This window comes from Chelonoidis abingdonii, chromosome 1 (assembly GCF_003597395.2).
Source record: "Chelonoidis abingdonii isolate Lonesome George chromosome 1, CheloAbing_2.0, whole genome shotgun sequence".
Classification (NCBI taxonomy): domain Eukaryota; kingdom Metazoa; phylum Chordata; order Testudines; family Testudinidae; genus Chelonoidis; species Chelonoidis abingdonii.
Window position 1 is genome coordinate 188,887,014 of NC_133769.1, and position 24,837 is coordinate 188,911,850.

A 24,837-nucleotide genomic window follows, 5' to 3' on the forward strand; every position below is an offset into this window, starting at 1 on the left:
AAATTAGAATGTATGCTCTTTGGGGTAAAGTGACATGAACATCTATATCACTATACCCGTGAAGATAATACTGGCTACTGCAAGACTTTATACCTGTTAAGACCTGAATTCAGTGTTCTGTGATTTCCCTGCAACAGACTGCATCAACACAAGAAAGGATATTTCATTTCTTGTATGCCTTAATACCGAAACACAGACATCTTAATCAGACGATCACAGTTGTGAACTCAGGTCTTTTCAGACAGATATATTACAAACTAGATTTTTTATTGGCCTTTTAATCTTATACACATTTGGTTAAATATGGGATCTCAGTACAGTTGATTATTTTTTGTTCAGATGCCTTTAGATTCATCTTTAAATATTCCTACCTCAGGACAAAATTTTAACCTTGGATGGCTAGTTTATTGACCCATTTTGTCACCGACCAGTTTTGTTAAAGTTTAATTTTTAGTTCTAATATATAATGTACAATGTCTTAGAACAGTTTAAAATAGACCAATTTTGTACTGCTGTACCTGAGCATGTCATTTCACAGCCATCACATGGCAACTGTGAGAATTCACATATAAAATTAGTGTCCACTGCATTAACTTGCAGATATTGGTCTGGGTAGCACTAGTACTTGCAAAAATAGCTTCTCGGTGTTTGAGGATAGAAATAGTTTGGCAGACACTACGGACCTGATCCCCAGGTGCACTGCAGCTGCTTTTCCCACTTGTGTAAATGGCTCAGGGCAAAGGGAATACTGCAACAGTACACGTACAACACAGGCTCATAAACCGACACTTCCTCTTTCTGCCAGTGTAACACAGAAGGGAGCTTGGTTACTGGGGAAAAAGGTGATAGCCAGGGTGCCCTGTGCCCTACACTGATCCTGAGCTAGTTTTTCTAACACAGCAAATGGTGGAAGAAGTGCTCAGAGTAGCATTGGGATCAATGCAGTGAAAGTGGAAGCTTAAAGCCAGCTTTGCATACCAACTCCTGACTTGCGCTCTGCATCTTCTGGAACTATCTAAAGAGCTGACTTTGTGTTTTGATGCTGTTTCTTGCTATCCATAATACATTTCTAAAATATATTATGCTGTTTACGAAGGCCAAGCAATTTTAACACATTCTGTGGAGTGAATCATAGAAATGTAGGGTTAAGGGGGGGCCTCAAGAAGTCATTAAGTCCAGCCCACTATGCTGTGGCAGGACCAGATAAACCTAGATCATCTCATGAATATATCTTTTTTTTTTTTTTTTCAGATAACGCAAAGTTTGAATTTTTGGGTGCGTAAAGCATGTGAAATTGAAACTAATGGAGTTTCCATTGAAAGAGTCTGTGAATATGAAAAAATGGACAAAGAGGTGAGCATTTTAGAAGACTGAATATAAACTGAGTATTTGGATACTATTTCATATATGTGTATAAGCCAGTGACTAATGGATAAAAAGAAAAGAAATTGAATGACTAATACAAGTGGCATCTTATAATTAATAATATACATACATTCTCAAAGTGTGATACATTAGTTTGTGAATGTATTTGACTTTCTCTTTACACTAATGGTCAGAACAGTTTTGTATTTTTAATGTTGACCAGTAAGTTTCTTGACATCAGACTTTGTGGTAGCTATGGTAGGTAGAAATAAACAAATATATCAAATAAATCTTAAATCTCAAAGTCTCATCATGAACTACTATCTGAATTTGTCTGTGGGTATATCTATACTACAATCATGGAGTGTAATGACAGCTCATGTAGATGAACCTGAGACAGTTTAGCTAGCTAGCTTGGCTACTGGAGCAGTGAAGTCACTTCAGTGCAGGCTAGCTGCCAGAGTAATTACCCTGGAGGGTATGTACAGCCCATGAAGAAGCCATGCTGTCACAGCTTCACTGCTAATCCAGCTTGTTGAGTATGTCTGCGTGAGTTGCAATCACAGCCCTTGATTGCAAGTCAGAAATATATAGAGAAGTGCAACGATACAGGGTATGTTCCACTCACTACAGAGCTTGAGATATTTGCCATCATCAAAACCTTTGCTACTAGGCTGCCTCTGCATGTAGTGAAGTATTTTTAATAAAAAATTGTGGTGTCCAAGAAGTCTGACTTCTCAGCACATTGGATTGAGTCTGAGTCATCATCACGTGTTTACTTGTATTTTTAAAACTATAAATGTCTTGCATAAAGTATTCTAAGTGGCATGTAAAAATGTAAAACAGTGCACTAAAACAATGTTAATTTAATTTCAGGCCCCCTGGATAATGTCTAAAAGGCCCCCGATGGGATGGCCCAATAAAGGGATAATAGAGTTCATTAATTACCAAGCTCGGTATAGAACAGATCTTGATTTGGCCTTACAGGATGTCTCCTTCCAAACGCATAGTAAAGAGAAGGTATTGTACATAATACGAAAATAATCAAAAATCGTTTAATTGGCCCCTTAATTTTCTATATTAAATAGATTTTATGTATAAAAGCACAACTGAAGGAGTCCAGATTAGGATAATTCTTACTAGGTACGTAAATAATAAGCTATTAGAATTGATGAAACTATTTTCTAAATGGTTGCACAGCCCATGGGAAAGGTATATTTTTATCTAATTTTTATTAATGGCAACATTAGATCCATGGGGATAGATGATCACGTGGTGTAAATTGATGTTGCTCAACTGATTTGAATGGGACTCCACTCATTTACAGAAGCTGAAGATCTGGACCAAGGTTTTTAAATGACAGACTTTAGTTTCAAGTTATACTATAGCTTGATTAGTAATGCCAATTAGAAACCAATCCTGTCAAATGTTGAGTGTCTCACAGTAAACTTATGCAACCAATATTTTTTGTAAGATGACTTTTAATAATCTTTTGCTCTCCGTTTCCCAGACATTTTTCTTGTTTGTCTTTCATGTATGGTAAATGATTATGTTTCTAATGAGGGCAGCATTAACACAGATCCTTTTATTTCGTGTTTGGACACCAGCCATAGTTAGGTTAGTCTAGTTCCAGAAACAGTTTGAACAAAGTGATGGGCCAAAGGAGCTACTCATGTGAGCTCAGTAGTGTGAGCAAGGGGATCACAATCTGGCCCTAGACTTCTGTGCTGCTGCAGTGCCAGCAGACAGGAATGTTAGCTTTTGAGTGGGTACCACAAAACACTTCTTTGGGATTTCCCTCCTACCCCCACAGAAAAGTGGACAGTCAGGATCCTGATGATGATTCCCAACCAAAAGTATGAGAGTGTTAAGGAAGATCAGAAGTGGGGCCTAAACCACTGGGCTATCGACAAAGGGGCAGTGTTCTTTTCTAATTCATGATATCTATCTACAGTGTTTAAAGACACTAAAAAGAAATTTGAAGGCGTTAGTTTACTAAACTCTCCATTATTAAATTAGTTTTTCTTTTAAATTTAATATCTTGTTCCAGGTTGGAATCGTAGGAAGAACAGGAGCTGGTAAATCAACACTCACGAATTGCTTGTTTAGAATTATAGAAAGAGCTGGAGGAAAAATAATTATAGATGGAATTGATATATCAACTATTGGACTACATGATCTACGTGGCAATCTTAACATTATTCCACAGGTAAAATCTGTTTCCGAATAGACGCTTCCATTTCATTCAAACATTAGTTATTGCATATCTATGAAGAAATTCTAATCGCGCTGGAACTGTAACTATAAGAAAGGCTCGATTTTGTACCAGTTCACCAGAGGAAAGATCAATCAGGATATTATTATTGGTATTATGGCTAATATTGAAAATGCCAAAGTTACTCATTAATAGGTATGCCCCAAGAAAAGAGAGCTTTGGATGTAATCAAATAATACTTGGGCATAGTGCAAAATCAAAAGTAGCCTTAGAGTAGGTGATTTCAATTTAATATTAAATCCCTGTCATCTAAAAGCACAAACACAGATTCTTAAAAGGTTTAAGTGTCTAAAGATGCAGATAGACACCTCCTGGGATTTTCAATAGCACTTACCTGTTTTTGCCTATCTGCCTCTTTAGGTGCCTAAATACCTTTAAAAAAAATGGCCCACAGTAACTACGGATACATTTATAGAAAGCTAATGAATTTTTTTTAAAATCAAACAATGTTCTTTGCTAACTGTACACATTCTTCTTTTTTTAATACATATATTTTCATTTACTAAAGACATAGGCTAGACCACACTCTGCCCCCGCCCCTTTAGGCTTTGTAGTATTAAATAATTTGAGCATAGCTAGTTTTGCCTTTTAACTCGGATTTCAAATATTACAGTTTTTCTTTAAAACGCATTATTTCTAGAATACTTTAATTAAAATTAACATTCCTGTGAGTGTTTGTTGAAAAACATTGTTTTGTTTTTTAAGCTTTGGGATGCTACTGCTTAGGCATTTTATATTATTTCTTAGGACCCTGTCTTATTCTCTGGGACCCTCCAATCTAACTTGGATCCCTTTGGAAAATATTCTGATCAGGAGCTGTGGGAGGCAGTGGAGTTGTGTGACTTAAAGAATTTTGTCCAGTCACTCCCAAAGAAACTCCTTCATGAGATATCAGAAGGTGGTGAAAACCTCAGGTATAAAATTTTTAGTATCTACTGGCTCAGGAGCTCTTCTGGTATGTTAACTTGATTTTCCTTCAATACATTCTACATGACAGTATTCTAATATTTTTCCATAGCACAAAAGTGACTCCCTCATTCTAAATAGAATTACTTTTGTAAAGCAATTTGTGGTCACCTAGCTAAATAGTAACTGGGTGAAATTTTATGGCCATGTTACACAGGAGGTCAGACCAGATGATCTAATGGTCTCTTCTGGCCTTAAAATCTATTATAGGTGTTTGAGAAATGAGCAAATAGTCCAAGGCAGGGAAAGGACTGCCATAGACAGAATAACTGAAATCAGAGAAAAAAGTAACAATATAAAAAGTAAGAAGAAAAAAAGAAAGGGAACAAAATATAACCAAGAGAACACCATCGTATACGCTATATTATATCTTCTATTATTTGTTTAGTGTAGTAGGATAGCTGTTCAGTTTCTCTTTACAGTGCATTTTATTTCAATGATATGCCAGGGACAGTGACACTTTATGGGATAGAAAATTTCTGTGTGTAAGAGTTAGGCCATAGCAGTCTGCTAAAATCTGAGTAATGTATATAAATGCTTGATAAGCTTTTAGCAGCAGAGTGGCAATCCAGAATTTAAAAAAGCAGAGCAGAAATGGAAAGTTATTTAATAGTTTGGAATTCATCTGAAAAAAATGGAATTTCTGAAAGGGACATGCCCCTTCCAAAGATAGCATAAGAGAGTCTTTAAAACTCTCATCCTGAACCAACGCCCACCACTGCAAAATACATAATTTAATAATCATCTGCTGTGTATCACTCTCTTTCAAACGTATCCCATGTCCAAACTAGGATGTGAATATAATACTGAGTATTAAGTTAACGTAGAAACTGGATGTAAATATGCATCCATCTGGAAAATGGTACCAGGGATATACCTCTAAAATAGATTGTAAGCATGTGGTTTTGCTAACTGTTTAAACAAATTATTCTACTTGTTGCTTTCTCTCTAAAAAGATAACCCCATCAAGGAATTATTTAGCATTTATTGTGGGCGGGAACACAGCAATGTTTTTGCAAAGTTATTGAAATGACACCGTTTTCAAATGTGCTTAACAGTGTTGGGCAGAGGCAGCTTGTGTGTCTTGCCCGGGCTTTGCTACGGAAGACAAAAATTCTGATCTTAGATGAGGCCACAGCCTCTGTTGACATGGAAACCGATAACCTAGTGCAGTCCACCATCCGGAGGGAGTTTCACAACTGCACAGTATTAACTATAGCCCACAGGTTGCATACTATCATGGATTCTGAAAGGTAAGTTTCAATATTGTTTTAAAAAACACACGGTTTCATTTAGACATTGTCAAAGTTGGTAGGCATGAAAGCTGATCTGGCTTGATACTTTCACCACTCCTCCCCATATAATCTATGGTACCATGGAATACATATATATTTATATTAGCTGTAGTTATTGACAGTAAACAGACTGATATTTGTGCTATAGTGATTCTCCTGTTCTTATTACTGAATTAATTTTAACTCCATTTTATCCCAGTTGCAAACACAAGTTACTAGCAAGTCCATTTAATTTACCAGAGTAAATTGATTGCACTGTAGAACTTAAGGTGACGAGGCAAAATTTTCATTTTCTAAAACCTCTTTTTGTGCAGGAGTTCATAACTTCATGAACGTCTGAATTATCTACTGCAAAGAGATTTCCCATATTAAAGGAATGAGTTCTAACCCACACCTTCACTAGGGCTAAAAAGTAGGGCTGGAAGAAAAATAGCTCAGTTTTCCTCATCACCCTTTTGTTTCTGCATTTCAGAGTGCTTGTTCTGGGATCTGGAAGAATTATAGAATTTGATACCCCCCATAATTTATTACTTCAGCAAGGAGTTTTTTCAAAAATGGTTTCTGAGGCTGGAATAACACAAAATACAAATAACCCAAAAATGCTGTTTTTTCTGAACTTGAATGCAGGAAATGCTCCAGGGATGTGTGGTTAATTGTATCCTTGTCATTATAAAATGATCACCCAGTTTCGGGGAATTGGGTAGTTTTAACACTACAAACTTCTTACATGTGGTAGGATAAAAGCTGATGGTTGCTACTGTTATGTTCTGTATTGCACACTCTTCAATCTTCTTTAAAATATTTTATATACATTTTTCACTAGAACAAAAAAATGTAAAGCCTTGCTTTTCATAGCATACAGTGACTTTTGCTTTAGTAAATGACCTGCAGACTATATAAATGCTTGTTAGGCACACGACTTAACACTCCAGAACCTTCAGCACTTGTTTTGGTTGAATCGGTTTGTATGATTTCAATTATTTTGTGAATAATGCTGATTTAACCAGTATTCTCTGTTATAAATAATGAGCTGGTGAAAATTCAAGAATTGTCATTTTATGAACGTGGGAGGGCTCAGTGCTGACTTGAGTCTGTACATGAATGTTTTTTAAATTCTTGAGGGTATATTCAGTTGCTTTTTTTAAATGGCCTTTGAAAACGCTAAAATAAATGTCAAGTTCAACGATTAGTACTTATTTTTGTCTACCTAGCTGAGCATTCTCAAGTCACACTGTGACAGAATTCTTAAAGGAAAATCCCTCTGGGAAATATTCATTTTAAAGCATATTTGTACAAACTATTCTTGCACTAGTCATGGCAATAGAACCCTCTTTTCATATTTAGTGGGAATGCTAACAAAGCATATTCTTCTGTATATAAAGTCCTGTAAGTTATGGTTCTAATTTGTTGGCTTGTTTGTGGTTAAACTGGGTGAAAAGATACAGGGAAGAGAAGAAAGTTTCCATGAGAATATACAATGCATACAAAGGATACACAAGAAAAAATGAAATGGTGTTTTGCACTAATTCAAACATTCATGGAGCAGATACAGTTCTACTTTGAGAAGTCATTAACTTCCCCTATAAGAACCTATGCACACATTTGAGGTATCTAAACTGTGGAAGCAGAGTACCTGTATCTTATGACGTACCATCTCCTACATGCCTTGTTCTCTTGAGGTATGCTGGTGCTACACCAAACTAACCTCTATCCAAAGCTGTACTTTTTAAAGTCTATAGTACTGCCCGAGGAACTACTTTTATAGAGTTCCTTGATTTTCTTCTCACGCCTGATTAGGCTTTGGGCCCCAGCCCAGCTTTATTACTGTAGCATAAATGCTGTAGGAGGTCAAGCAGCACTTGAACACTCTGCCTCCTGGTAATCAAACTGAGGTGGCACCCTGTTATAGCCGCCATACTAGGAATAGCAGAGACGAGGGATCAGTACTTCCTATTGGAGATGCACCAGTAGAACAGCAATTCTAGTCATGTTGGCACAGTCATCAGCGTGGGCCTCTCAGAAAAAAGGGTAAGTGAAGGATCCAGCCTCTCTCTGCTACTTTTAATTTAGCTCAGAGGTACAATATTGTCCCTGACAATAACAGCCAGCTGTAAATAATACAGTTCCCTAAAATATACTAAAACTAGAGCTTGCACCAAACTATTGATTAGGATAGAGTAGCAACGGTGAAGCTAAATTAATTTTGGCAGAGATTAGACTTTTACAAGTTGTAGGCCCAATTTACTGCTGGCACAAGAAGATGCACTATCCTTCACCTGAATTTAGGCCTGAGTTCTATTAAGACAACTACAAGAATCTGGCCTATTTGGTATTTACAAACTTGAGTATAACAGAATGAAACTAGGGAGGGAAGAGGCCTTTAGTTCCTGTCCCAGTAGTGCCTTTTTAAAAAATAAACACATACACACTTCCATTTAAATACAGGTGTGTAAATACACACTTGCACTTAACAAGGCAGTTTCTAAAGAAGCTATATACTTAAATGAACCAGCTGGAAAGAATTCTTTTTAAACTCAAGTGATGCTAGTTTGCAAGAACATGTTCAAAGATGTTTGAGCAAACAATAAGATGGATAATATTGCAGTGAGAAATACATAATGAAGTCTGGAAGTGATATACAAGAATTAAATGTCCATTTACAGTTTAGCAGAAAGGTCATATTCACTTAAAAAAACACAACTCCCCATTATGTTGGATATATATTTTAATTATATGCCTTTAGTTGCCACACTAATACAAGCATTCAAAGGGTCAGCGTGAAGAGGTAGCAAGCCAGGCAGTTGCCTGGGGCACGAACAGCACAGGGGTCACTGTGAAGCTATGTTGCTCAGGCTTCAGTTTCAGCCCTACTTGGTAGGGCACAGGGCCCTGCACTATTTTTTGCAGTCCTGCCTGACAGAACTTTTGGCTTTCTGCCCAGGGCCCTAGCAACTCTAATGCCCACTATGGGTGGCAGATCCCCTGGAACCTGCTCACAGGAACGGGACCCTTGGTCATTTGGAGCGGTGGTGCCTAACAAGTACTCCTGCAGTTAATATTGACACGGTTAAATATTCTTACCAAGAGGCCACATACTGTTATGCTCAATTTTATTTTCCAGAAACCCCACTGAACAGTGTCAGTGGAATACCCAAATCTGCACTATACAGAATTTCTACAGCATATTTCTAGTGACCTTATTTGTCACTATTGATTTAATAAAAAGTGTTACAACAATTCTAGATAAATCAAGTTGTTTAGAGCTGCTACTTCACTTTTCTAGCCCACATTACCTCCTCTTCTAGGTCACTGGTGCCTCTCTGTCTCTCCCTGCCCTTAGCTTTGCCTTATTTCTAACACTAATGCTTCAGACCAAAAGGAAATCCCGGGGAAAGAGAAACAAAAGTTTGGCAGCTCTTATGCAATTACTTTTATTTAAGAACGTATTTTAGAAGGCTGTATATAAATATCTCTGAAGTATGAGATTTTCCCCAAATGCAGATTATGCACATTAACCTGTAAACTGACAAGATTTTATAATACTGATGAGCCATCACCACTTCCAGGACTGCACTCCCCTGAACCTCAGCTACATAAACACTTAAGTAAAGATAGGTGTTACAGGGTTAAAGCTACAGGCACCAAGATTTAAATAGGACTAGTTTTAACAACAGAACTCCAATCTTCAAACAGTATCATTTAGTTAAATGAAGGACCTTCATAGTAAGTTGTGCACTGGGGAAAATAATCAAAGTGCAATATTGCTCTTTTTAAAATGCAATGGTTTGTGCCAAAATAAGAGTACCAAAACTATTAGATACAAAATAAATAACTTCATTGCACTTAAATTTACCAACCACACAAGGTAGTTTTAAAAATATTAAATAGACCATGCAATAGGAGATGTCTCATGCATGTTAACTTCTCTATGAAGAGTTTCCAGCTACAAAGCTGCAACCCTTTTGGAAACTTTTCAGGTAAACAAGCCATCCATCCTTAAAGCAAAATATCTTTGTAAACTTACACTTATGGAAATGAAAAGTCCACTTACTGGACAATTTTGCCATCCTCCCAGACTTTAGAAAGTTTTGAAAGCCCTATTTTTCTTTGGGTTTCACATTTTGAAATTCCTCTGAAGCCCCTTCCTAACTTCCCATGTCTTAAAGCATTTTTGGTTCATTTAATTAGCTATGATTTGATTCTGAGTTTATGCAATCAGTTAATCCTGCTAGGTTTCTCACACAAAGAGCGTTGAAGACAAAAATTAGCATTTAAAGAGCCACTGTAATTCTAAATCCCTTTAAGAAAAAAAAAAAGTTATGAATAAGACTTACAGCAGGGTAAGCCCTAATTCTTGCAAAGATTTCTGAATATATGCAAAGTAAACATAGAAGTATTTGCAAGATAAGGGCCTGAAATAGCATCTGCATGGTACTTGAGAGAATTGTACTGCATACTGATGTTTGTCCATTATTTCTTTGAAGGGACTTCAACTTTTAAGTTTAGTCATTCTTGAAATTTTTTTTTCTTAATAATTACATACCCACTCCTGCTAATTTTTGCAATAGTACAACCACTTAAAGTATTTTGCCCTCTTGTTGTGACAGGAACCATATACACACAGGGCATGAGGTCCCTTGAGAACAAAGAATTTCTGCTACTTTTCTTTCTCCATACACACAGCTTCTTGGTTTTCCTTGGTTACAGTTCAAAAGTTTCTAGCAGCATCGTCTGAAATACTTTGTAAACTCAGAGACAAGGCCACTTTAAAATGTTAGGGCAGACACGTTCCATCAAAACCAAGTTTTTTAAATTAAGTGCAAGCTTATTACTGAAAATCTCAAATGTAGCAGATAACTGTTGATTTTAAATCTTTTGCTATTAGATCTCACATTAAAAAATACAACTTATTTCAGATTTATTAAACAAATTTTGCTCAGTTATCTCCTGTTAGGTGAGGACAATACCCTCTTCGTTGACTAAGGATAAAACAACAACATGTATAAAAGGAGTAAAAAGGAGTTTGACTATTCAGCATTTTATCCCTCTAGAAAGAGCACAATTAAACAAGTCTCTTTAAAAACCTTCCTCCAAAAGTTGAGACTTTAAGAACTTCTGTTCCTTGTATTTTACAGCCTGTCCGTAGTCAAAAGCAAAAGGCTATACTATTACCACATTTACATTCCAGTTCCTGTATGGTTTTCTTTACCAGACTACAACTCACAATTATCACTCCATGTTCAATTCAGAGTGGGGGAAAGCATCAGGAACCTGAAAAAATGTAGACACCACCATACTAGGCACCAGATAAAAATAGTTGGATTCATTTTATTTTTAGGGAGAATGTTGTTAAAAAGAAGCTGCAGCTGTAGCAATTCTCTTAGCTGAACACCAGTGCATTTCATGGTAAATAAAAATGTACGGATGTATTGGTTGAAAAACATGAATGGGACCCTTCCAGGGCCTAATGTGCTTTTTTCCTTAATATAAAATTGGCTTTATAAAACCTTTTGGCTGCATGGCAGGAACTACAGTAATGATGGCATTATCAGGTGTCTGCCCATTGGAGAAACAGCAGAGGGGCCACAGCAGCCTCTCTAGCTGATGACAAATGGAATCATAGGAATCCATTAGGAAAATACATTTTAAAGTAGATGCCAGTGTAACAACATGAAAGAGGGAAAAAAAAAAACCCAAAAAACAAAACCAAAAAGTTTTGATTGCAGTAAGTCTACATTAAAAAGAGAGAAAATCCACAAATAGTTTCAGCAATAGCACTGCTGTTATAAACAGCAGCACAAGAATCTTAAGTGGACAAATAGATAGTATTCAAACAGGAAAACTGCATTTAGAAAGGTGCTTTGAAGTACTCAACTGACTCAGTTTAATAAATAAATTAAGCTGAATATTACCTGAGCTGTCTGCATTAATACGGCTACACCTATCTCCACCACAGGTTCAAGCTCATGGTTACATTCCACTTTCAAGTCTTCAGGGTCTGCTAATAAAATTTAGCAAGAAAATGTGTGCATTTTATTGGCAGTAGCATGTCTGCACACCTATCAACTCCGGTTTTCATCCCACATCCAGTTGACAAACCAATGGGGCAGAGGTGGGTTGTGTGTGTTATTTTTGAATTGCTAATACCTTTAAAACATGATAGAGCCAGCACACAATGTATGGTCTAGCAACACTTAAATGGAACAGAATTAAAATGGTAGATATTACATGGCTAAGATTAGGCTTCATTGTTTGTTGGGCAAGTCTATGCACGGTCATGAGTACAGTTTTCTGAAACAGTGAATAATAGAATGTGACAAGAACAGTGAAGTTCAATTGAAGTTAGTTTTTCGTAAATGTCTATTAGGAATTTCTACAGCACTGACTTGGAGGGGCCAGGAGCCTCCAACAATCCCAGCTTGGATAGCTACACCCATTACCACTGCCAGATCAGGATCTATAGAGGTGTTGGGTTCCTTTCCAAAGAACTCTTGAATAACTCTGCGTATCCGGGGAATACGGGTGGAGCCCCCTACTAATACAATCTCATCCACTTCTGTCTTGGATAGATGTCCTTCCTTCAAGACCTGCTCAATGGGCACAAGGATCTTCTGAAACAGGTCCTCATTCAACATTTCAAAGAGTTTTCTTGAGATTTCTGTTTCAAAGACAACTTTGACAGTGTTGCTCTGTGTTTGTGAGAGATCATCCCTTAAAAGGCTTAACACACCGTCTTCCATTTGTGAAGGTTCGGCTGCAATTACATTCTTTTTCATCTGTTCTCTTTCTGAAAGTTCTTTTAGGTCCTTCCTTTCTGGCATGGTAAGAGAAACTCTGACAGGAGAAGAATTGTGTAGAGTCAAATTTAACTTGACTGCTTCCACAGCCTGCCTAAGTCGATGTATTTCTTCCTTTCTGGAGGGCACAGAGCCATACATTCGATGGATTTGGACATACAAGTATTGCAGCAATCGCTGATTAAAGTCCTGTCCTCCAAGTTTGTTGTTACCTAAGACATAAAAATGTATCAGATCACTCACAGTATTTCAGAAGACAAAAAGATGCCCTTTGTCATGTGCAGAACATTCTCATGGGACTGAGAAAAAGAAAAATGTCCACAACTGTAGTGCCAACAGCCAGTGTCACAACCAGAAGTATAATCATCTGGGGATATTTTGTTTGTAATGTGCTTCACAAAACAAGAATGTTCTCAGGATTCTGTTTCAATTTGCATAAATGAAAAAGCAAGGTGGTGGGGAGTTCAGAGGAATTATTTAAAAAATAATCCACCAGAACACTAGGAAGGGGTTTGGTTAGTAGAGGGTAAAATTTGAAACAGAAAATATTTGTGGCCTGCTGTGATACTACGCAAGTCCATTTTTTCCATATTCCCAGCTCACACTCCAAGTCTTAGTTACTGTCTACATCTCTGCCCATATTAGACATTTTCACTAATAGTAGCAAGATGAAACTCATGAAGGATTACTGCCTCAATTCCTGGAGCTGAACTTTGTTAAGGTCTTATTGTATTTTAGAACTTTCATATCAAAATCATATACTAAGGGACATTAATGTACACTGATAAAGGCTACTTTTGAGTCATGAGGTATCTAGTCTGTCAAGTTCTTCCTGTGGAAAGGCTGATTCCCAATAGGAGTTATTTCAACTCTTTGGATCAGTGAGCTTCAAGCTCTAGTAACGGACTCATCCTACATTAGGCTTTATAGGTAGCTGGTGGCATACTGCACTCATCCCAAATTCCCTCTGAAGGTGTTAGTTCCACCTTAACCATCTCCTTCCAACAGTTTTCAAATACCTATGCCTGCTCTTCAGAAAATTGGCCTCTTGAGTTTTCCAATGGAATGGGCACTACCCATAAATATTCAGTCCATCTTTTTTTTTTTCAACTGAAAAAAGGAGTTCATACTGTCCAACAGAACCATGTTGAAATGGCCGACTACATTTATTACTTTTTGTTTTACTAGACAGCGCAGCAGGTATCAAAGCTCATTGAGTTGGGAATATCAACAATAGTACTCAGCCTCAGGTCTGTCTGAACCCAGGTCATCTGCAAAGCAATTGTGTGCTCACTACATAGGCTTACAAAGCATCGCTGCCAGAATTCTTTGCCAAGTGATGAATCATTTTGGCACGTGTATGTTACAAAACCTGTTTCTGGGTTAATAGTGTGTGAGCGCTCCACCCCTTAATGTCTGAGCTGCAGCCAAGCACGAAAGGGGACTGTTCTAAAGCACCCTTCAATAATATGACAAATCCCCTTGACTCAGACAGATGAAGGTAGTAGAATGCTTTGAAACGCCACTAGCTCCAGAGACAATAATTGTAGAATGCACAAATGCTCAGGTTACCTGTGCACAAATGTTGACAATGACAGACAGCTAGACCACAGCTTGTTATCTTAAAATCATTCAAGGAATGGAAGAATTTCTCTTAATTAAAATCAGTTGCAAACCTAATTTTAGAATTATGGAGAGTAGAAACAACATTCAGGGGACCAGTAGGCCACCAAAAGTTATGTCAATCTCAGCACATCAACTTTAGCATCCCTTCACAGGTGACTTTTTACGTGTATCCTCTGAAATTATATAGAACTAGTTTTTACTTAAGAAAAAACAACGTTTTATTGAAGTATGGGGTGACTTATCCTTACCTGCCATTGCTCGTGTCAGAAACATTCCTCCTTGTTTATTCAATAATGAGACGTCCAAAGTTCCTCCACCCAAATCCACTACCAGAACATTAAACACATCCGCTTTATGGAGACCATAAGCCATAGCTGCAGCAGTGGGTTCATTAATTACCCGCAATATCTCCAACCCTGAAAAAGCAAGACAAGTTAACATTTTCTCCACACAATTGATAACTCTGTGTAGTACAATAGATTCCACTTAGTAATCCAGCCCAGTTGCCAGCAAAAAGCTGGCATTATCCAACAGTTGCCAATGAGTGGAAGGCAGGTTTGCAAGGCTGCAGCCAGGGAAGGAGGCATGGAGATGCACCTCCTACAGGCAGGACAGCAGTAGAGAAAGGGGCTACAGTGCAGAAGTTGGGGCTTTCTACACGGGGACAAAGAGCTGCACAGGACCTCTCCCCTCTGCTCTCCAGGGCTCAGCATCTCCCAGTGTTTCTTCCCCTGGGTGCAGTTCCCTGGCAGGACACAGTCGTGAAAGCCCAAGGAAAGATACTGTGTAGCTCCAGCATCCTGGCTACAGCTCTCCCTCTCTGCTACTGCCCTACCCACACCTCCGCCCTCCGAGGCCACAGTCCCTTACCGCTGGTGCACAGGCAGGTTTGCAGTACTGCAGCCAGGGAAGGAATGTCAATGGGACGTGATTTGGTTAGAAGCAATATTTTGCTGAGAACCAAAGCTGTTAATATCTGGGTTGCTATTAAGTGCAATCTATTGTATGTTTACAGTATTCTATCAATTTTTGTTCAGATTGAAGTAAAATATAAAATGTTTGAAGGAAAGAGTTCACAGGGAATTCTACATGTGCCATGGCTTTCACTTTTTTTGTTTTTAAGATAAACTTGGAATATCATTCTTAAACTTACTTTTAGAGCAGTCTGTCAGAATAAACACTGACTGAACAGTTCCCTCAGTGTGTTTTCTCAGAGAAGGTGAGGTGGGATGGTTTCTCATCTTGTTTTTATCTGAGTCTGATTTATTTCCATGAAGTTTCCTGTATAATTGTCTCTACTTGAAAATTTCCAAAAACCCTTTTTCCTTTAGTGACACTTGAGAACACTGCTATCTGTACTTGTATTAGCCAACTGCACTTCATGTCATTTGAGAGTTCCCTGCTGTTCCTGGTGATTGCTAATGTTCTGTAAAGTGATTTCTAAAGTTTTCTGCCACGGACTCTCTCTTGCTATTCTACATTTCGCAAACAACTTAGTGTAGATGAGTAAACCTCAGGATAATTCAAAGAGTAGAGGGAAAATACTAGAAAGAAAGATACATCACCTGCAAGGTTAGCTGCCCTAATAGTGTAGTTCCGTTGTCTTTCATCAAACTCTGCTGGCACTGAAATGACAGCCTTGGAAACTGGCATGCCAAGGTACTCCTCTGCCATCCTCTTTAATTTCAATAGCAGTTGAGAGCCAATATACTCAGGTGAGACGTTATATGTTTCATTGGTTGTCACTGAAAATTCAGCTGCTCCATTGTTGCTGAAAATCTGAGGGGAAAGGCAGCACAACCCACAAGTGTGAAATACAGCCCACCTTTCATTTAACAAAATGCTTTTGTGAAACTGTACTTGGCTATGTAGAATACCTGCTTACTCCAGAATCTACTGTGAGTGGTGACTTTGCCAGTCTAAAACATTCTATGTGAACCAATTTTCTTTATCTTCCATTATAAACATTATAAGACATGAAGGCATTCAATTTGCCAGGAAATGTGCCTGAAGTACTTTTGTATATTTTGCCCAAAGATACCAGAAAGTCAAAATCCAGAAGTTGGGTCACACAATGTCAGAATTAATAATCCTACACAATAGCACATCCAAGAAATGAAAATAGTTCTTTTGAGGCGAACGCTATGTCTACTGCTAAAGCAGAAACATGCAGGATGCCTCAGGAGACACACACATATATAGGTACTTACTCAGTCCCCATCAAAGCAGCTGCTGAGTGCTACTGTACCATTGAAGATTTATTTTATGCAGACTCCCTGCACTCACTATTAGCAGAGACACAAGAGAATGATTTCTGATGCCTGACTTAGTACCCATTGTGAAGTACAGTAACTCCTCACTTAACCTTGTAGTTATATTCCTGAAAAATGCAACTTTAAGTGAAATGATATTAAATGAATCCAATTTTCCCATAAAATTTAATGCAAATGCAGGGGGGTTAGATACCAAGGAAATTTTGGGGGGACAGACAAAAGGCATTATATACTGTACAGTACTGTACTGTGGTTGGTAAGTGCCCCTGCCTTACTCTGCACAGGCACAGCCCACTGCAGGTAAGGATGCTAGAAAGCACCTTTGCAGCAGCAGCTTCCTCAGAGAAGAACAGGCTCAGACTTTGCTGGGAATACTCCAGGTCCGCCTCTTCCTGCCCCAGCTCCACTCCAGACCCATCTCTTCCCACCCCACTCCACCTCCTCTCTGGAGCATGCCATATCCCCCTCCCCGCCCCCCCCCCCCCAAGTCCTAAGCACTGTTTGGTGGTGGGGAAGCGCTGGAAGGGAGGGGGAGGAGACGGAGAAGTGGAACTTGTGCAATGCTCCTTGTAAAGTCGCTGCTCTTCCACAGAATCTTACAAGCAGGCAGCCAAACGACATTATAAGGAAGCACTGCACAACTTTAAATGAGCATGTTCCCTAACTGGAGCAGGGACATAACATTGAAACAACATTAAGCAGGATGATGTTAAATGAGGAGTTACTGTATCTTATTATGCTTCACCATTACTGAAAGACACAGCTGTGGAACTGTTAGTTTCAAGTCCATTTATAATTATAAACCTCAAAAAAAAACAAAAACAAACAAACAAAAGATGTGCAGATGGGAAATTGTAAGGGTGAAAGACTAGCTATCTATAATCATGAGAAACAAATGCATTGAGAACAAACTATGAAAGCTGTGTATTACATAATATTTACAATTCAATTGATATATACTGAAAAACACTATTTTGATTAACATCTTATACATTATCAGCAGGTAAGGTCCTACTTTGTTTTGTGTCACACAACAAGGCTAAATTCAAGTAACTATGGGGGGGAGGGAAATGATTAGTACCCTAGAAATTCTCTCCCTGGAGTGCATTTCTTGTTGTATAAACTAGAAATAATAAAAGTAATTGTAGTCAATAGAGAAGGAGGCTCTATTTCAGAGGAAAGATTCTTGCATGTTTCAGTACCCTCCTGCTGAGAACAGAAGAGGGTCAGGTATGTACTGTATCCACAACCCATCACATCTAGTGAGTTCAAATTTGGCATTTGCCAACATAGTTACTCCCATTTCCAAATACTCTTCTCAGATCTTTCCTTCTGCTGTGAAACCAGTTGTTTTGCTCAAGTTCCAAATCCCACTTCTCTCTGTCTCAAGCTCATATGACAACACATTAAAGTATCATAGGTATAAAAACAACATAGGGTATAATAGCCAAATGCAGTTAATCAAGAACAAATACCTGTACAAAATAACATTTTATCTTTATTTTAAAATTTTGCAATTTGTATGTGTGCTGGTTAGATCCAAAAAGACCATATTTTCATAAAATAGCAGAGTTGGAAGGGACCTCAAGAGATCACCTAGTCCAACCCCCTGCTCAAAGCAGGACCAATCCCCAAATCCCTAAATCGCCCCCTCAAGGACTGAACTCACAACCCTGAGTTTAGCAGGCCAATGCTCAAACCACTGAGCTATCCCTCCCCCCTGAAATGCTATATTCAGGGTTCTGCATCCTGATGATCAACCTGCCAGACAAAGGATCTACTCCCTCTGAACACCATATATATATAAAAACTACAGTTTTATAATTGGTGAAGACTGCTGTCTGTTTACCTTAAATGGATATCTGCTACTTTCATTTTTCAGCTCTTCTGGAGTGAAGATTTTCCCTATGAATCTTTTGGTATCATATACCGTGTTCTGTGGATTAGAATCTGCTAGTTCTAGGCCATCATATCCCACGTACACATCCGTTTCTGTGAATGACACTATGCTTGGTATGCTGTTATGCCCATTTTCATCTGAAATAACTGTCACCTGCCCTGTGCCAGGAAGGAACACGCCAACAGAGCAGTAAGTGGTGCCAAGGTCAATCCCAATCACTTTTGGCGTAGGCATAGGTAGATACTGTTGTGCCAGATAGCCAGCCAAGAAAAGGGCCAAGACAGCTGAACCTGTGAAAGCGATAAAAAGACAGTATCAGAGCACCCATCCAAACAAATCTGGAAGTTCTTCAAAGCTATAATACTAGTTGTGACAGTGGGAAAGGCCAAGGCCATAAGAACTAACAAACTCATAGCTGGAAGCCAAGCCAGCTCACCGGTATGTTAGTTTTGTTCAAAATAGGTATTAGTCTTATAATAATCTATTTAATGTTTAGACTATGAAATGTTTGTAAGTTGATGCATGCATTAATCTCATTTGTAATATCGGCATTCCATTCTATAGGGAAATATAGAAGTTTTACTTTATAACCTTGAAAATGTTTGCTCTGAATTTGTGAACCCAGGCATGGGAATTGTGTCTCTCTTCCCTCCGCTGCACATTAAGACAACCTATCAATATTAAACAGACCATTAAGAAACATCACAATACAATGGATTGGTGAATGGCCCTCTACATGCACGGGAGCTCCTCAAATGGACTGCAGGGCCAAATGTAAAAGATAAAATAGGGTCACAAGAAAATTTTTCATTTCTTTGCTGTCTGAACTCTCACCAGGCCAGAGACACTTAACTAAGGCAAAGATCTCCAGGGCCCTGAAACCAAACTGACAGATTACTATCGCTGTCATCTTTAGCAACCATAAATGGTATGCTTGCTCACATCTGTAAATTACTTATTTCTTTTTCCTAGTTAATAAGCCTTTGGATAGTTTATTACAAGACTAGCTACAGATATTGTCTTTGGTGTAAGATCTAAGGGTAGATGATGAGGGGTAACAGACTGGTCTCTTGGGACTGGAAGCAACCTGAATATTTTGTGAGTTTTATCTAAATGATCATTTATCACTAAGTCCAGCTTGCCTGGGTGGCAAGATAGACCAGAGAGCCCAAAGGGATACTCTGACACTCCATGGTAACACTAGTACAGTGGCAGTGGTCCAGGAATTCATATTTGTTACTGAGTTGATGAAATCTAATTATAGAGCATGCCACCAGTTCGGGGTGTCTGCCCTGTTTTTGACAGTCTGCCCTGAGTTAACATTCATGGCCATGAATCACTCAGACAGTATGATACTACTCTGTTGTATAAATCCTTCCACTGATTCCACTCAGTATATATCTTAGTATATATTTACTCGATGTAAAAGTAGAATGTGAAATCACATTGTGAAACTACTTTGTGCTTAGTCTCATTTCCTCAGAAGTCAGTAGCAAGCTTGCATCTGGCAATTCAGGCAAACTGCCAGCCACTGAAGTGTAACATAGACAAGGACATAAAATTTGTGAAAGTTTAAAGAAAGGAACAGTAAATCAAAAAAACAAAATAATATTGCAAAGTGATTTACAAATACATACCTCACATAGAAGATGAGGCTTAATTAGTAAGTATAATCCCGACATTACAGACACAGAAAATAAAGCAGAGACTAAATGAATTGCTCAAGGTCACACAACAAATCAATGACATAGCCAGAGTAAGATCCCAGGAGTTCCTGGCTACCAGTCCAGAGCTCAAATGACATCTCTCTATTTGGCCCGCCTGCTTTTTTTGAAGAATGTTAATATAAATATACATACAAAACATGAGTTTCCCATGTCAATCAAAGACGAGTCATATATGTTCCAGAGAGCAATAGCCCGATGTACTGGGAATTCATTCTAAGCATAAAAGGCAGCATGGAAGGTGGCACAGAGATGGGAAGAGGGGAGGGTGAAATTGTTGACAAAGCCAAGATATATGATAAGAGAAGAGACCCAATATGTAAGCTGGGCAGGGTCAAGGCATGTCTCAAATGCAAGTACAAGACATAATGCGGTACGATATAATGCGAATTTGGATAAAACGCGGTAAAGCAGCGCTCTTAGGGACAGGGCTGCTTTACCTCATTATATTTGAATTTGTGTTACCACAAGCAGTTCCTCTGCGCCTGCCCGTTTTTTGCTGCAGCCCTCCCCGGGGCCCAGCTCACCTCTGCTCCGCCTCCTCCCACAAGCGCACCACAGCTCCGCTTCTCCTCCCTCCCAGGCTTGCCACGCCAATCAGCTGTTCGCAGTGCAAGCCAGAGGGCAGGGGGGGTCGAGGAGAAGCGGAGCTGCAGCATGCTCATGGGAGGAGGCAGAGGCAAGCTGGGGCTGGGGGTAACGGGGCACAGAGGAACTGCTCTCCGCTCCAGCTCATCTCTGCCTCCTCCCCTGAGTGTGCTGACGCCGCTCCGCTTCTCCCCTACCCCTTCTTTCCAGGCTTGCAGGGCCGAAGAGCTGATTGGTGTGGCAAACCTGGAAGGGAGAGAGAAGTGGAGTGGCAGCGGCGCGCTCAGGGAGGAGGTGGAGGCAGAGCAAAGGTGAGCTGGGGTGAGGAGCGGTTCCTCTCACTACCCCGATATAATGCAGTCTCACCTACAACACGGTGAGATTTTTGGGCATCTGAGTACCACATTATATCAGGGCAGAGGTGTACTTTATAAATTGCACAAAGTGGAATCAGTGGAGGGATTGAAAGAGGAGCAAAATGGTAGGATTAATGGGCAAAGATGATGTTAATATGTGTTTCTGATGGGAAAAGAATTGTACATTTGCTTATTGTAACAGTCATTCTTCTTCACTGTGTTTGAATGATTTTTTTGGGGGGTGGGGGGGAGGGAATACCCCATATAAGATCTGTACCAAATGGGTGTGTCACAAACAGAAATGATTCAGACATAAGTATCCAGAAAAGCCAATTTGAGAAGATAAGCTTCATGTCTCAACTTGAAAATAATGAGATATGTTCAAGTTCAGTGTCCCACATCTCTGACATGTCACAGGCAAAAGCGCTAGACAAAATAGTCTTTGAGAACCTTTTGAAGTTGAAGCTATTTTGCTGTAACCAAATGTAGGTCATGACCAGGAATACATACAAATCTGTGTGATTTGACTGGCCAGAGTTACATGAAGATTTATATATGAAAAGAAAACTTAGAGCTTGTACCAAATAAGAAATAAGGAAGAGCTTTTAGAATAATAAATAAAAATGCGTTTAGGATGACAAACTTTTGTACCAGTCAGCACTCTGACAGCAGAATTTGACAGTAGTTATGACTACGGACTTCTCTACACAGAACTTTTTCTGAATTACCCATTTAGGTTCCAAAATAAGACAGTCCACACACGAAGGCAACCAGGAACAGTTACCGTGCTTTAAATTTACACTCAAGCTTAATCCATGTGAACCATCAAAGGCAGACAAGCCTTGAGTGTTACTATTAACCCCATAACGTGCCATCTTCAGGATCTATTGACCAGTAAGGTGCTAAGATGAAGGCTAAGATAGGGAAAGCCCCCTCGTGGGCCAGAATGGTTTGTCTACCTGGTGCGTCCGCAGGTTCGGCTGATCGCGGCTCCCACTGGCCGAAATTCACTGCTCCAGGCAGCAACCCGGGCTGAGGGATATGCTGGCCACCGCTTCCTGCAGCCCCCATTGACCTGGAATGGCGAACCGCGGCCAGTGGGAGCCACAGTCAGCCGAACCTGCGGACGCGCCAGGTAAATAAACCGGCCCGGGGGCTTACCCTGGTGAGCCACGTGTCAAAGGTTGCCAATCCCTGGGCTAAGCACTCAAGTTTGAAGACTAGGCCCTTCATATGGACCCCCAGGAAGGGGATCAGCAAAAACCTGTGAAGGCTGGAAAAGATCATCATAAGAATGGCATACTGCATGAGAACAAAGGTCCATCTAGCCCAGTATCGGGTCTTCAGACTTTGGCCAGTGCCAGGTGCCCCAGAGGGAATGAATCAAACAGGTAATCATCCAGTGATCCATCCCCTGTAGCTCATTCTCAGCTTCTGGCACACAGAGGTTAGGGACAGCATCTCTCCCCATCCTGGCTAATGGCCATTGGTGGACCTATCCCTCCTTGAATCTACCTAGTTCTTTTTTTGAATCCTGTTGTAGTCTTGGCCTTCACAACACCCTCTGGCAAAGATTTCCACGGGTTGAGTGTGCATTGTGTAAAAAAAATACTTCTTTTTGTTTGTCTTAAACCTGCTGTCTATTAATTTCCTTTGTGGGGCCTAGGTCTTGTGTTATGAGAAGGAGTAAATAACACTTCCTTATTTACTTTCCCCACACCAGTCAAGATTTTATAGACATCTGTCATATGCCCCCTCAGTCATCTCTCTTCCAACCTGAAAAGTCCCAGTCTTATTAATCTCTGCTCATGTGGCAGCTGTTCCATACCCCTAGTCATTTTGTTACCCTTTTCTGAACCTTTTCCAAGTCCAATAAAACCTTTTTAGGTGGGGCATCCACATCTGCACGCAGTATTCAAGATGTGGATGTACCATGGATTTCTGCTGTCTTATTATCTATCCCTTTCTTGACAATTCCCAAAATTCTGTTCAGTTTTTTGACTGACGCTGCACACTGAGTGGATGTTTTCAGAGAACTATCCACAATGAGGCTAAGATCTCTTTCTTGAGTGGTAACAGCTAATTTAAACCCCATCATTGTATATGTATAGTTAGGATTATGTTTTCCAATGTGCATTACTTTGCATTTATCAACATTAAATTTCACCTGCCATTTTGTTGCCCAGCCTCCCGGTTTTGTGGCTCTTTGCAGTCTGCCTGGGACTTAACTACCTTGAGTAGTTTTGTATCATCCACAAGTTTTGCCACCTCACTGTTTACCCCTTTCCCCAGACAATTTGTGATAATATGTTGACTAGGACCGGTCCCAGAACAGACCCCGGGGGGCACCACTATTCACCTCTCCCCATCCATCAACTCTGCTGCTCCCTTATGCACGTTACAGCTCACGGCTGCTGCCGGACAAGCTCCCCCCGACCCCTGGGCGCAGGCGGGCGCTGGCAGAGCAGCTCGGCCTCCCCAGGCCCATCCCCGAGCCCGGGGGCTCAGACTCGCCTCCCGCCCGGTACAGACCCCCCAGCCCAGCTCGCTCACCCAGCACCGTCATCTCGCCGGCCATTTCCCCCGCGCTCGCTCCCAGCTACCGCTGCCGCCGCCCGGCTTCCTGGTCTGGGCCGTTTGCTGACGCTCCCTTTCTGACAGTGAGAGGTTTGGAAACCCCCGCTCCGCCCGCGCGGCCCCCTGGGAAGTGGAGTCCGCTCACCGCCCCTTGCCCAGCGCGGCTGATGGGCCGTAGAGACAATATAAACTACAACTCCCGGCAGCCGCCGCGAAAGGGAAGTACGTCCCTGCGTAAAACGTTATCAAGACACCTGTCCAATCATCTTCCGCGTTCTAGTGCGCAAGCGTAAAATGGGACGGTGCTCTTCAGGCGCGTGTCTCGCAGTGTTTGCTGGAGTGGGCAGACTCATTGATTGATGCTGGGCGGTGCAAGCTGTTCTCTCTTATGATTGGGTCAGGCCCCAAACTCATGAGATTGGTTATAAAACATGGGGGGGGGGCGGGTTAAAAATAATAAAACAGGGTTCTTTTGGTTTATTGCTTGCCTGGTTTTCAAACATTGTTATTAGGCACAGAAGCCAGAACCTGACTGGCTGCTCCAGGTAAAACCAGAACAGGTGGCAACACTAATTGGAGATCACATTTTCCCGCTTGTCTGCCCCAACTGAGCGCTACAGTTTTTGGAAAGCTGATGTTGTGGAAATTCCTGTCTGTCCAGCTGAGGAATAAGGAGAGATGGACACAGCTAGTCAAGCAAGGAGCCCCAGGAGGGGCGATGCATTTATTTCAACTACAGTTGGGTTGGAGCTCAGAAGTCAGCAAGAACAAAGAAAACACTTACACCAAAATATTATATGCACTTGACTATGATAATCTATTACTCTATGATTGGCCAAAATTTGCTATCATTACCACACATAATTAGCAAGCTACATGTTTCCGTCCCTCCTGTGATCCCTTATTGTTCATCTCCCCCCCCAACCCCCCTGTGTTAGTTTGCAAACCAAGCAGTTAGTTATCTATAGGATGGAAGTGCAGAAACTTCCATTGTCTGTGGGTTTGGAGTTTGGCTACATTTCCTCTCGCAGGAACTTCCTGAGTTAAGACTATCCATAGCTGACACTGCATTTTTCCCCTTCTTTCTCCCATGTA

At 40.1% G+C, this 24,837-nt stretch overlaps 2 protein-coding genes across 3 annotated transcripts in view; one reads left to right on the top strand and one right to left on the bottom strand.

Annotated features, from left to right (window-relative positions):
- Nucleotides 1-6,462, top strand: part of LOC116828569 (multidrug resistance-associated protein 1-like) — a 54,108-nt gene extending 47,646 nt beyond the window's left edge. Inside the window, exons 23-27 of one of the 2 annotated variants that reach the window (XM_075073189.1) lie at nucleotides 1,252-1,353; nucleotides 2,242-2,385; nucleotides 3,416-3,574; nucleotides 4,388-4,554; nucleotides 5,665-6,462. In XM_075073189.1, coding sequence (XP_074929290.1) covers nucleotides 1,252-1,353; nucleotides 2,242-2,385; nucleotides 3,416-3,574; nucleotides 4,388-4,554; nucleotides 5,665-5,863 — 771 coding nt within the window. In that variant the 3' untranslated portion in view covers nucleotides 5,864-6,462. Of the gene's footprint in view, nucleotides 1-1,251; nucleotides 1,354-2,241; nucleotides 2,386-3,415; nucleotides 3,575-4,387; nucleotides 4,555-5,664 lie in introns of those variants that run through there. The other variant, XM_032786894.2, reaches the window with a different exon arrangement.
- A 2,146-nt stretch (nucleotides 6,463-8,608) lies between these two features.
- On the bottom strand, nucleotides 8,609-23,874 carry HSPA13 (heat shock protein family A (Hsp70) member 13). Its single transcript, XM_032786895.2, has 5 exons — nucleotides 23,719-23,874; nucleotides 18,447-18,787; nucleotides 15,890-16,103; nucleotides 14,573-14,740; nucleotides 8,609-12,910 (listed from the first exon to the last, which is right to left on the bottom strand). The coding sequence occupies exons 1-5, from the start codon at nucleotides 23,741-23,743 to the stop codon at nucleotides 12,234-12,236; spliced, it is 1,425 nt and encodes a 474-aa protein (XP_032642786.1). The 5' UTR covers nucleotides 23,744-23,874; the 3' UTR covers nucleotides 8,609-12,233.
- Between the last annotated feature and the right edge of the window lie 963 nt (nucleotides 23,875-24,837).

Coding starts and splice junctions, on each gene's coding strand:
- HSPA13 (XM_032786895.2), bottom strand. CDS start 23,743: ATGGCCGGCGAGATGACGGTGCTGG. Junction 18,788..23,718: donor CGGCGAGATGACGGTGCTGG/GTGAGCGAGCTG, acceptor TCGCTTTCACAG/GTTCAGCTGTCTTGGCCCTT. Junction 14,741..15,889: donor TAGGGCAGCTAACCTTGCAG/GTGATGTATCTT, acceptor TTGCTTTTTCAG/GGTTGGAGATATTGCGGGTA.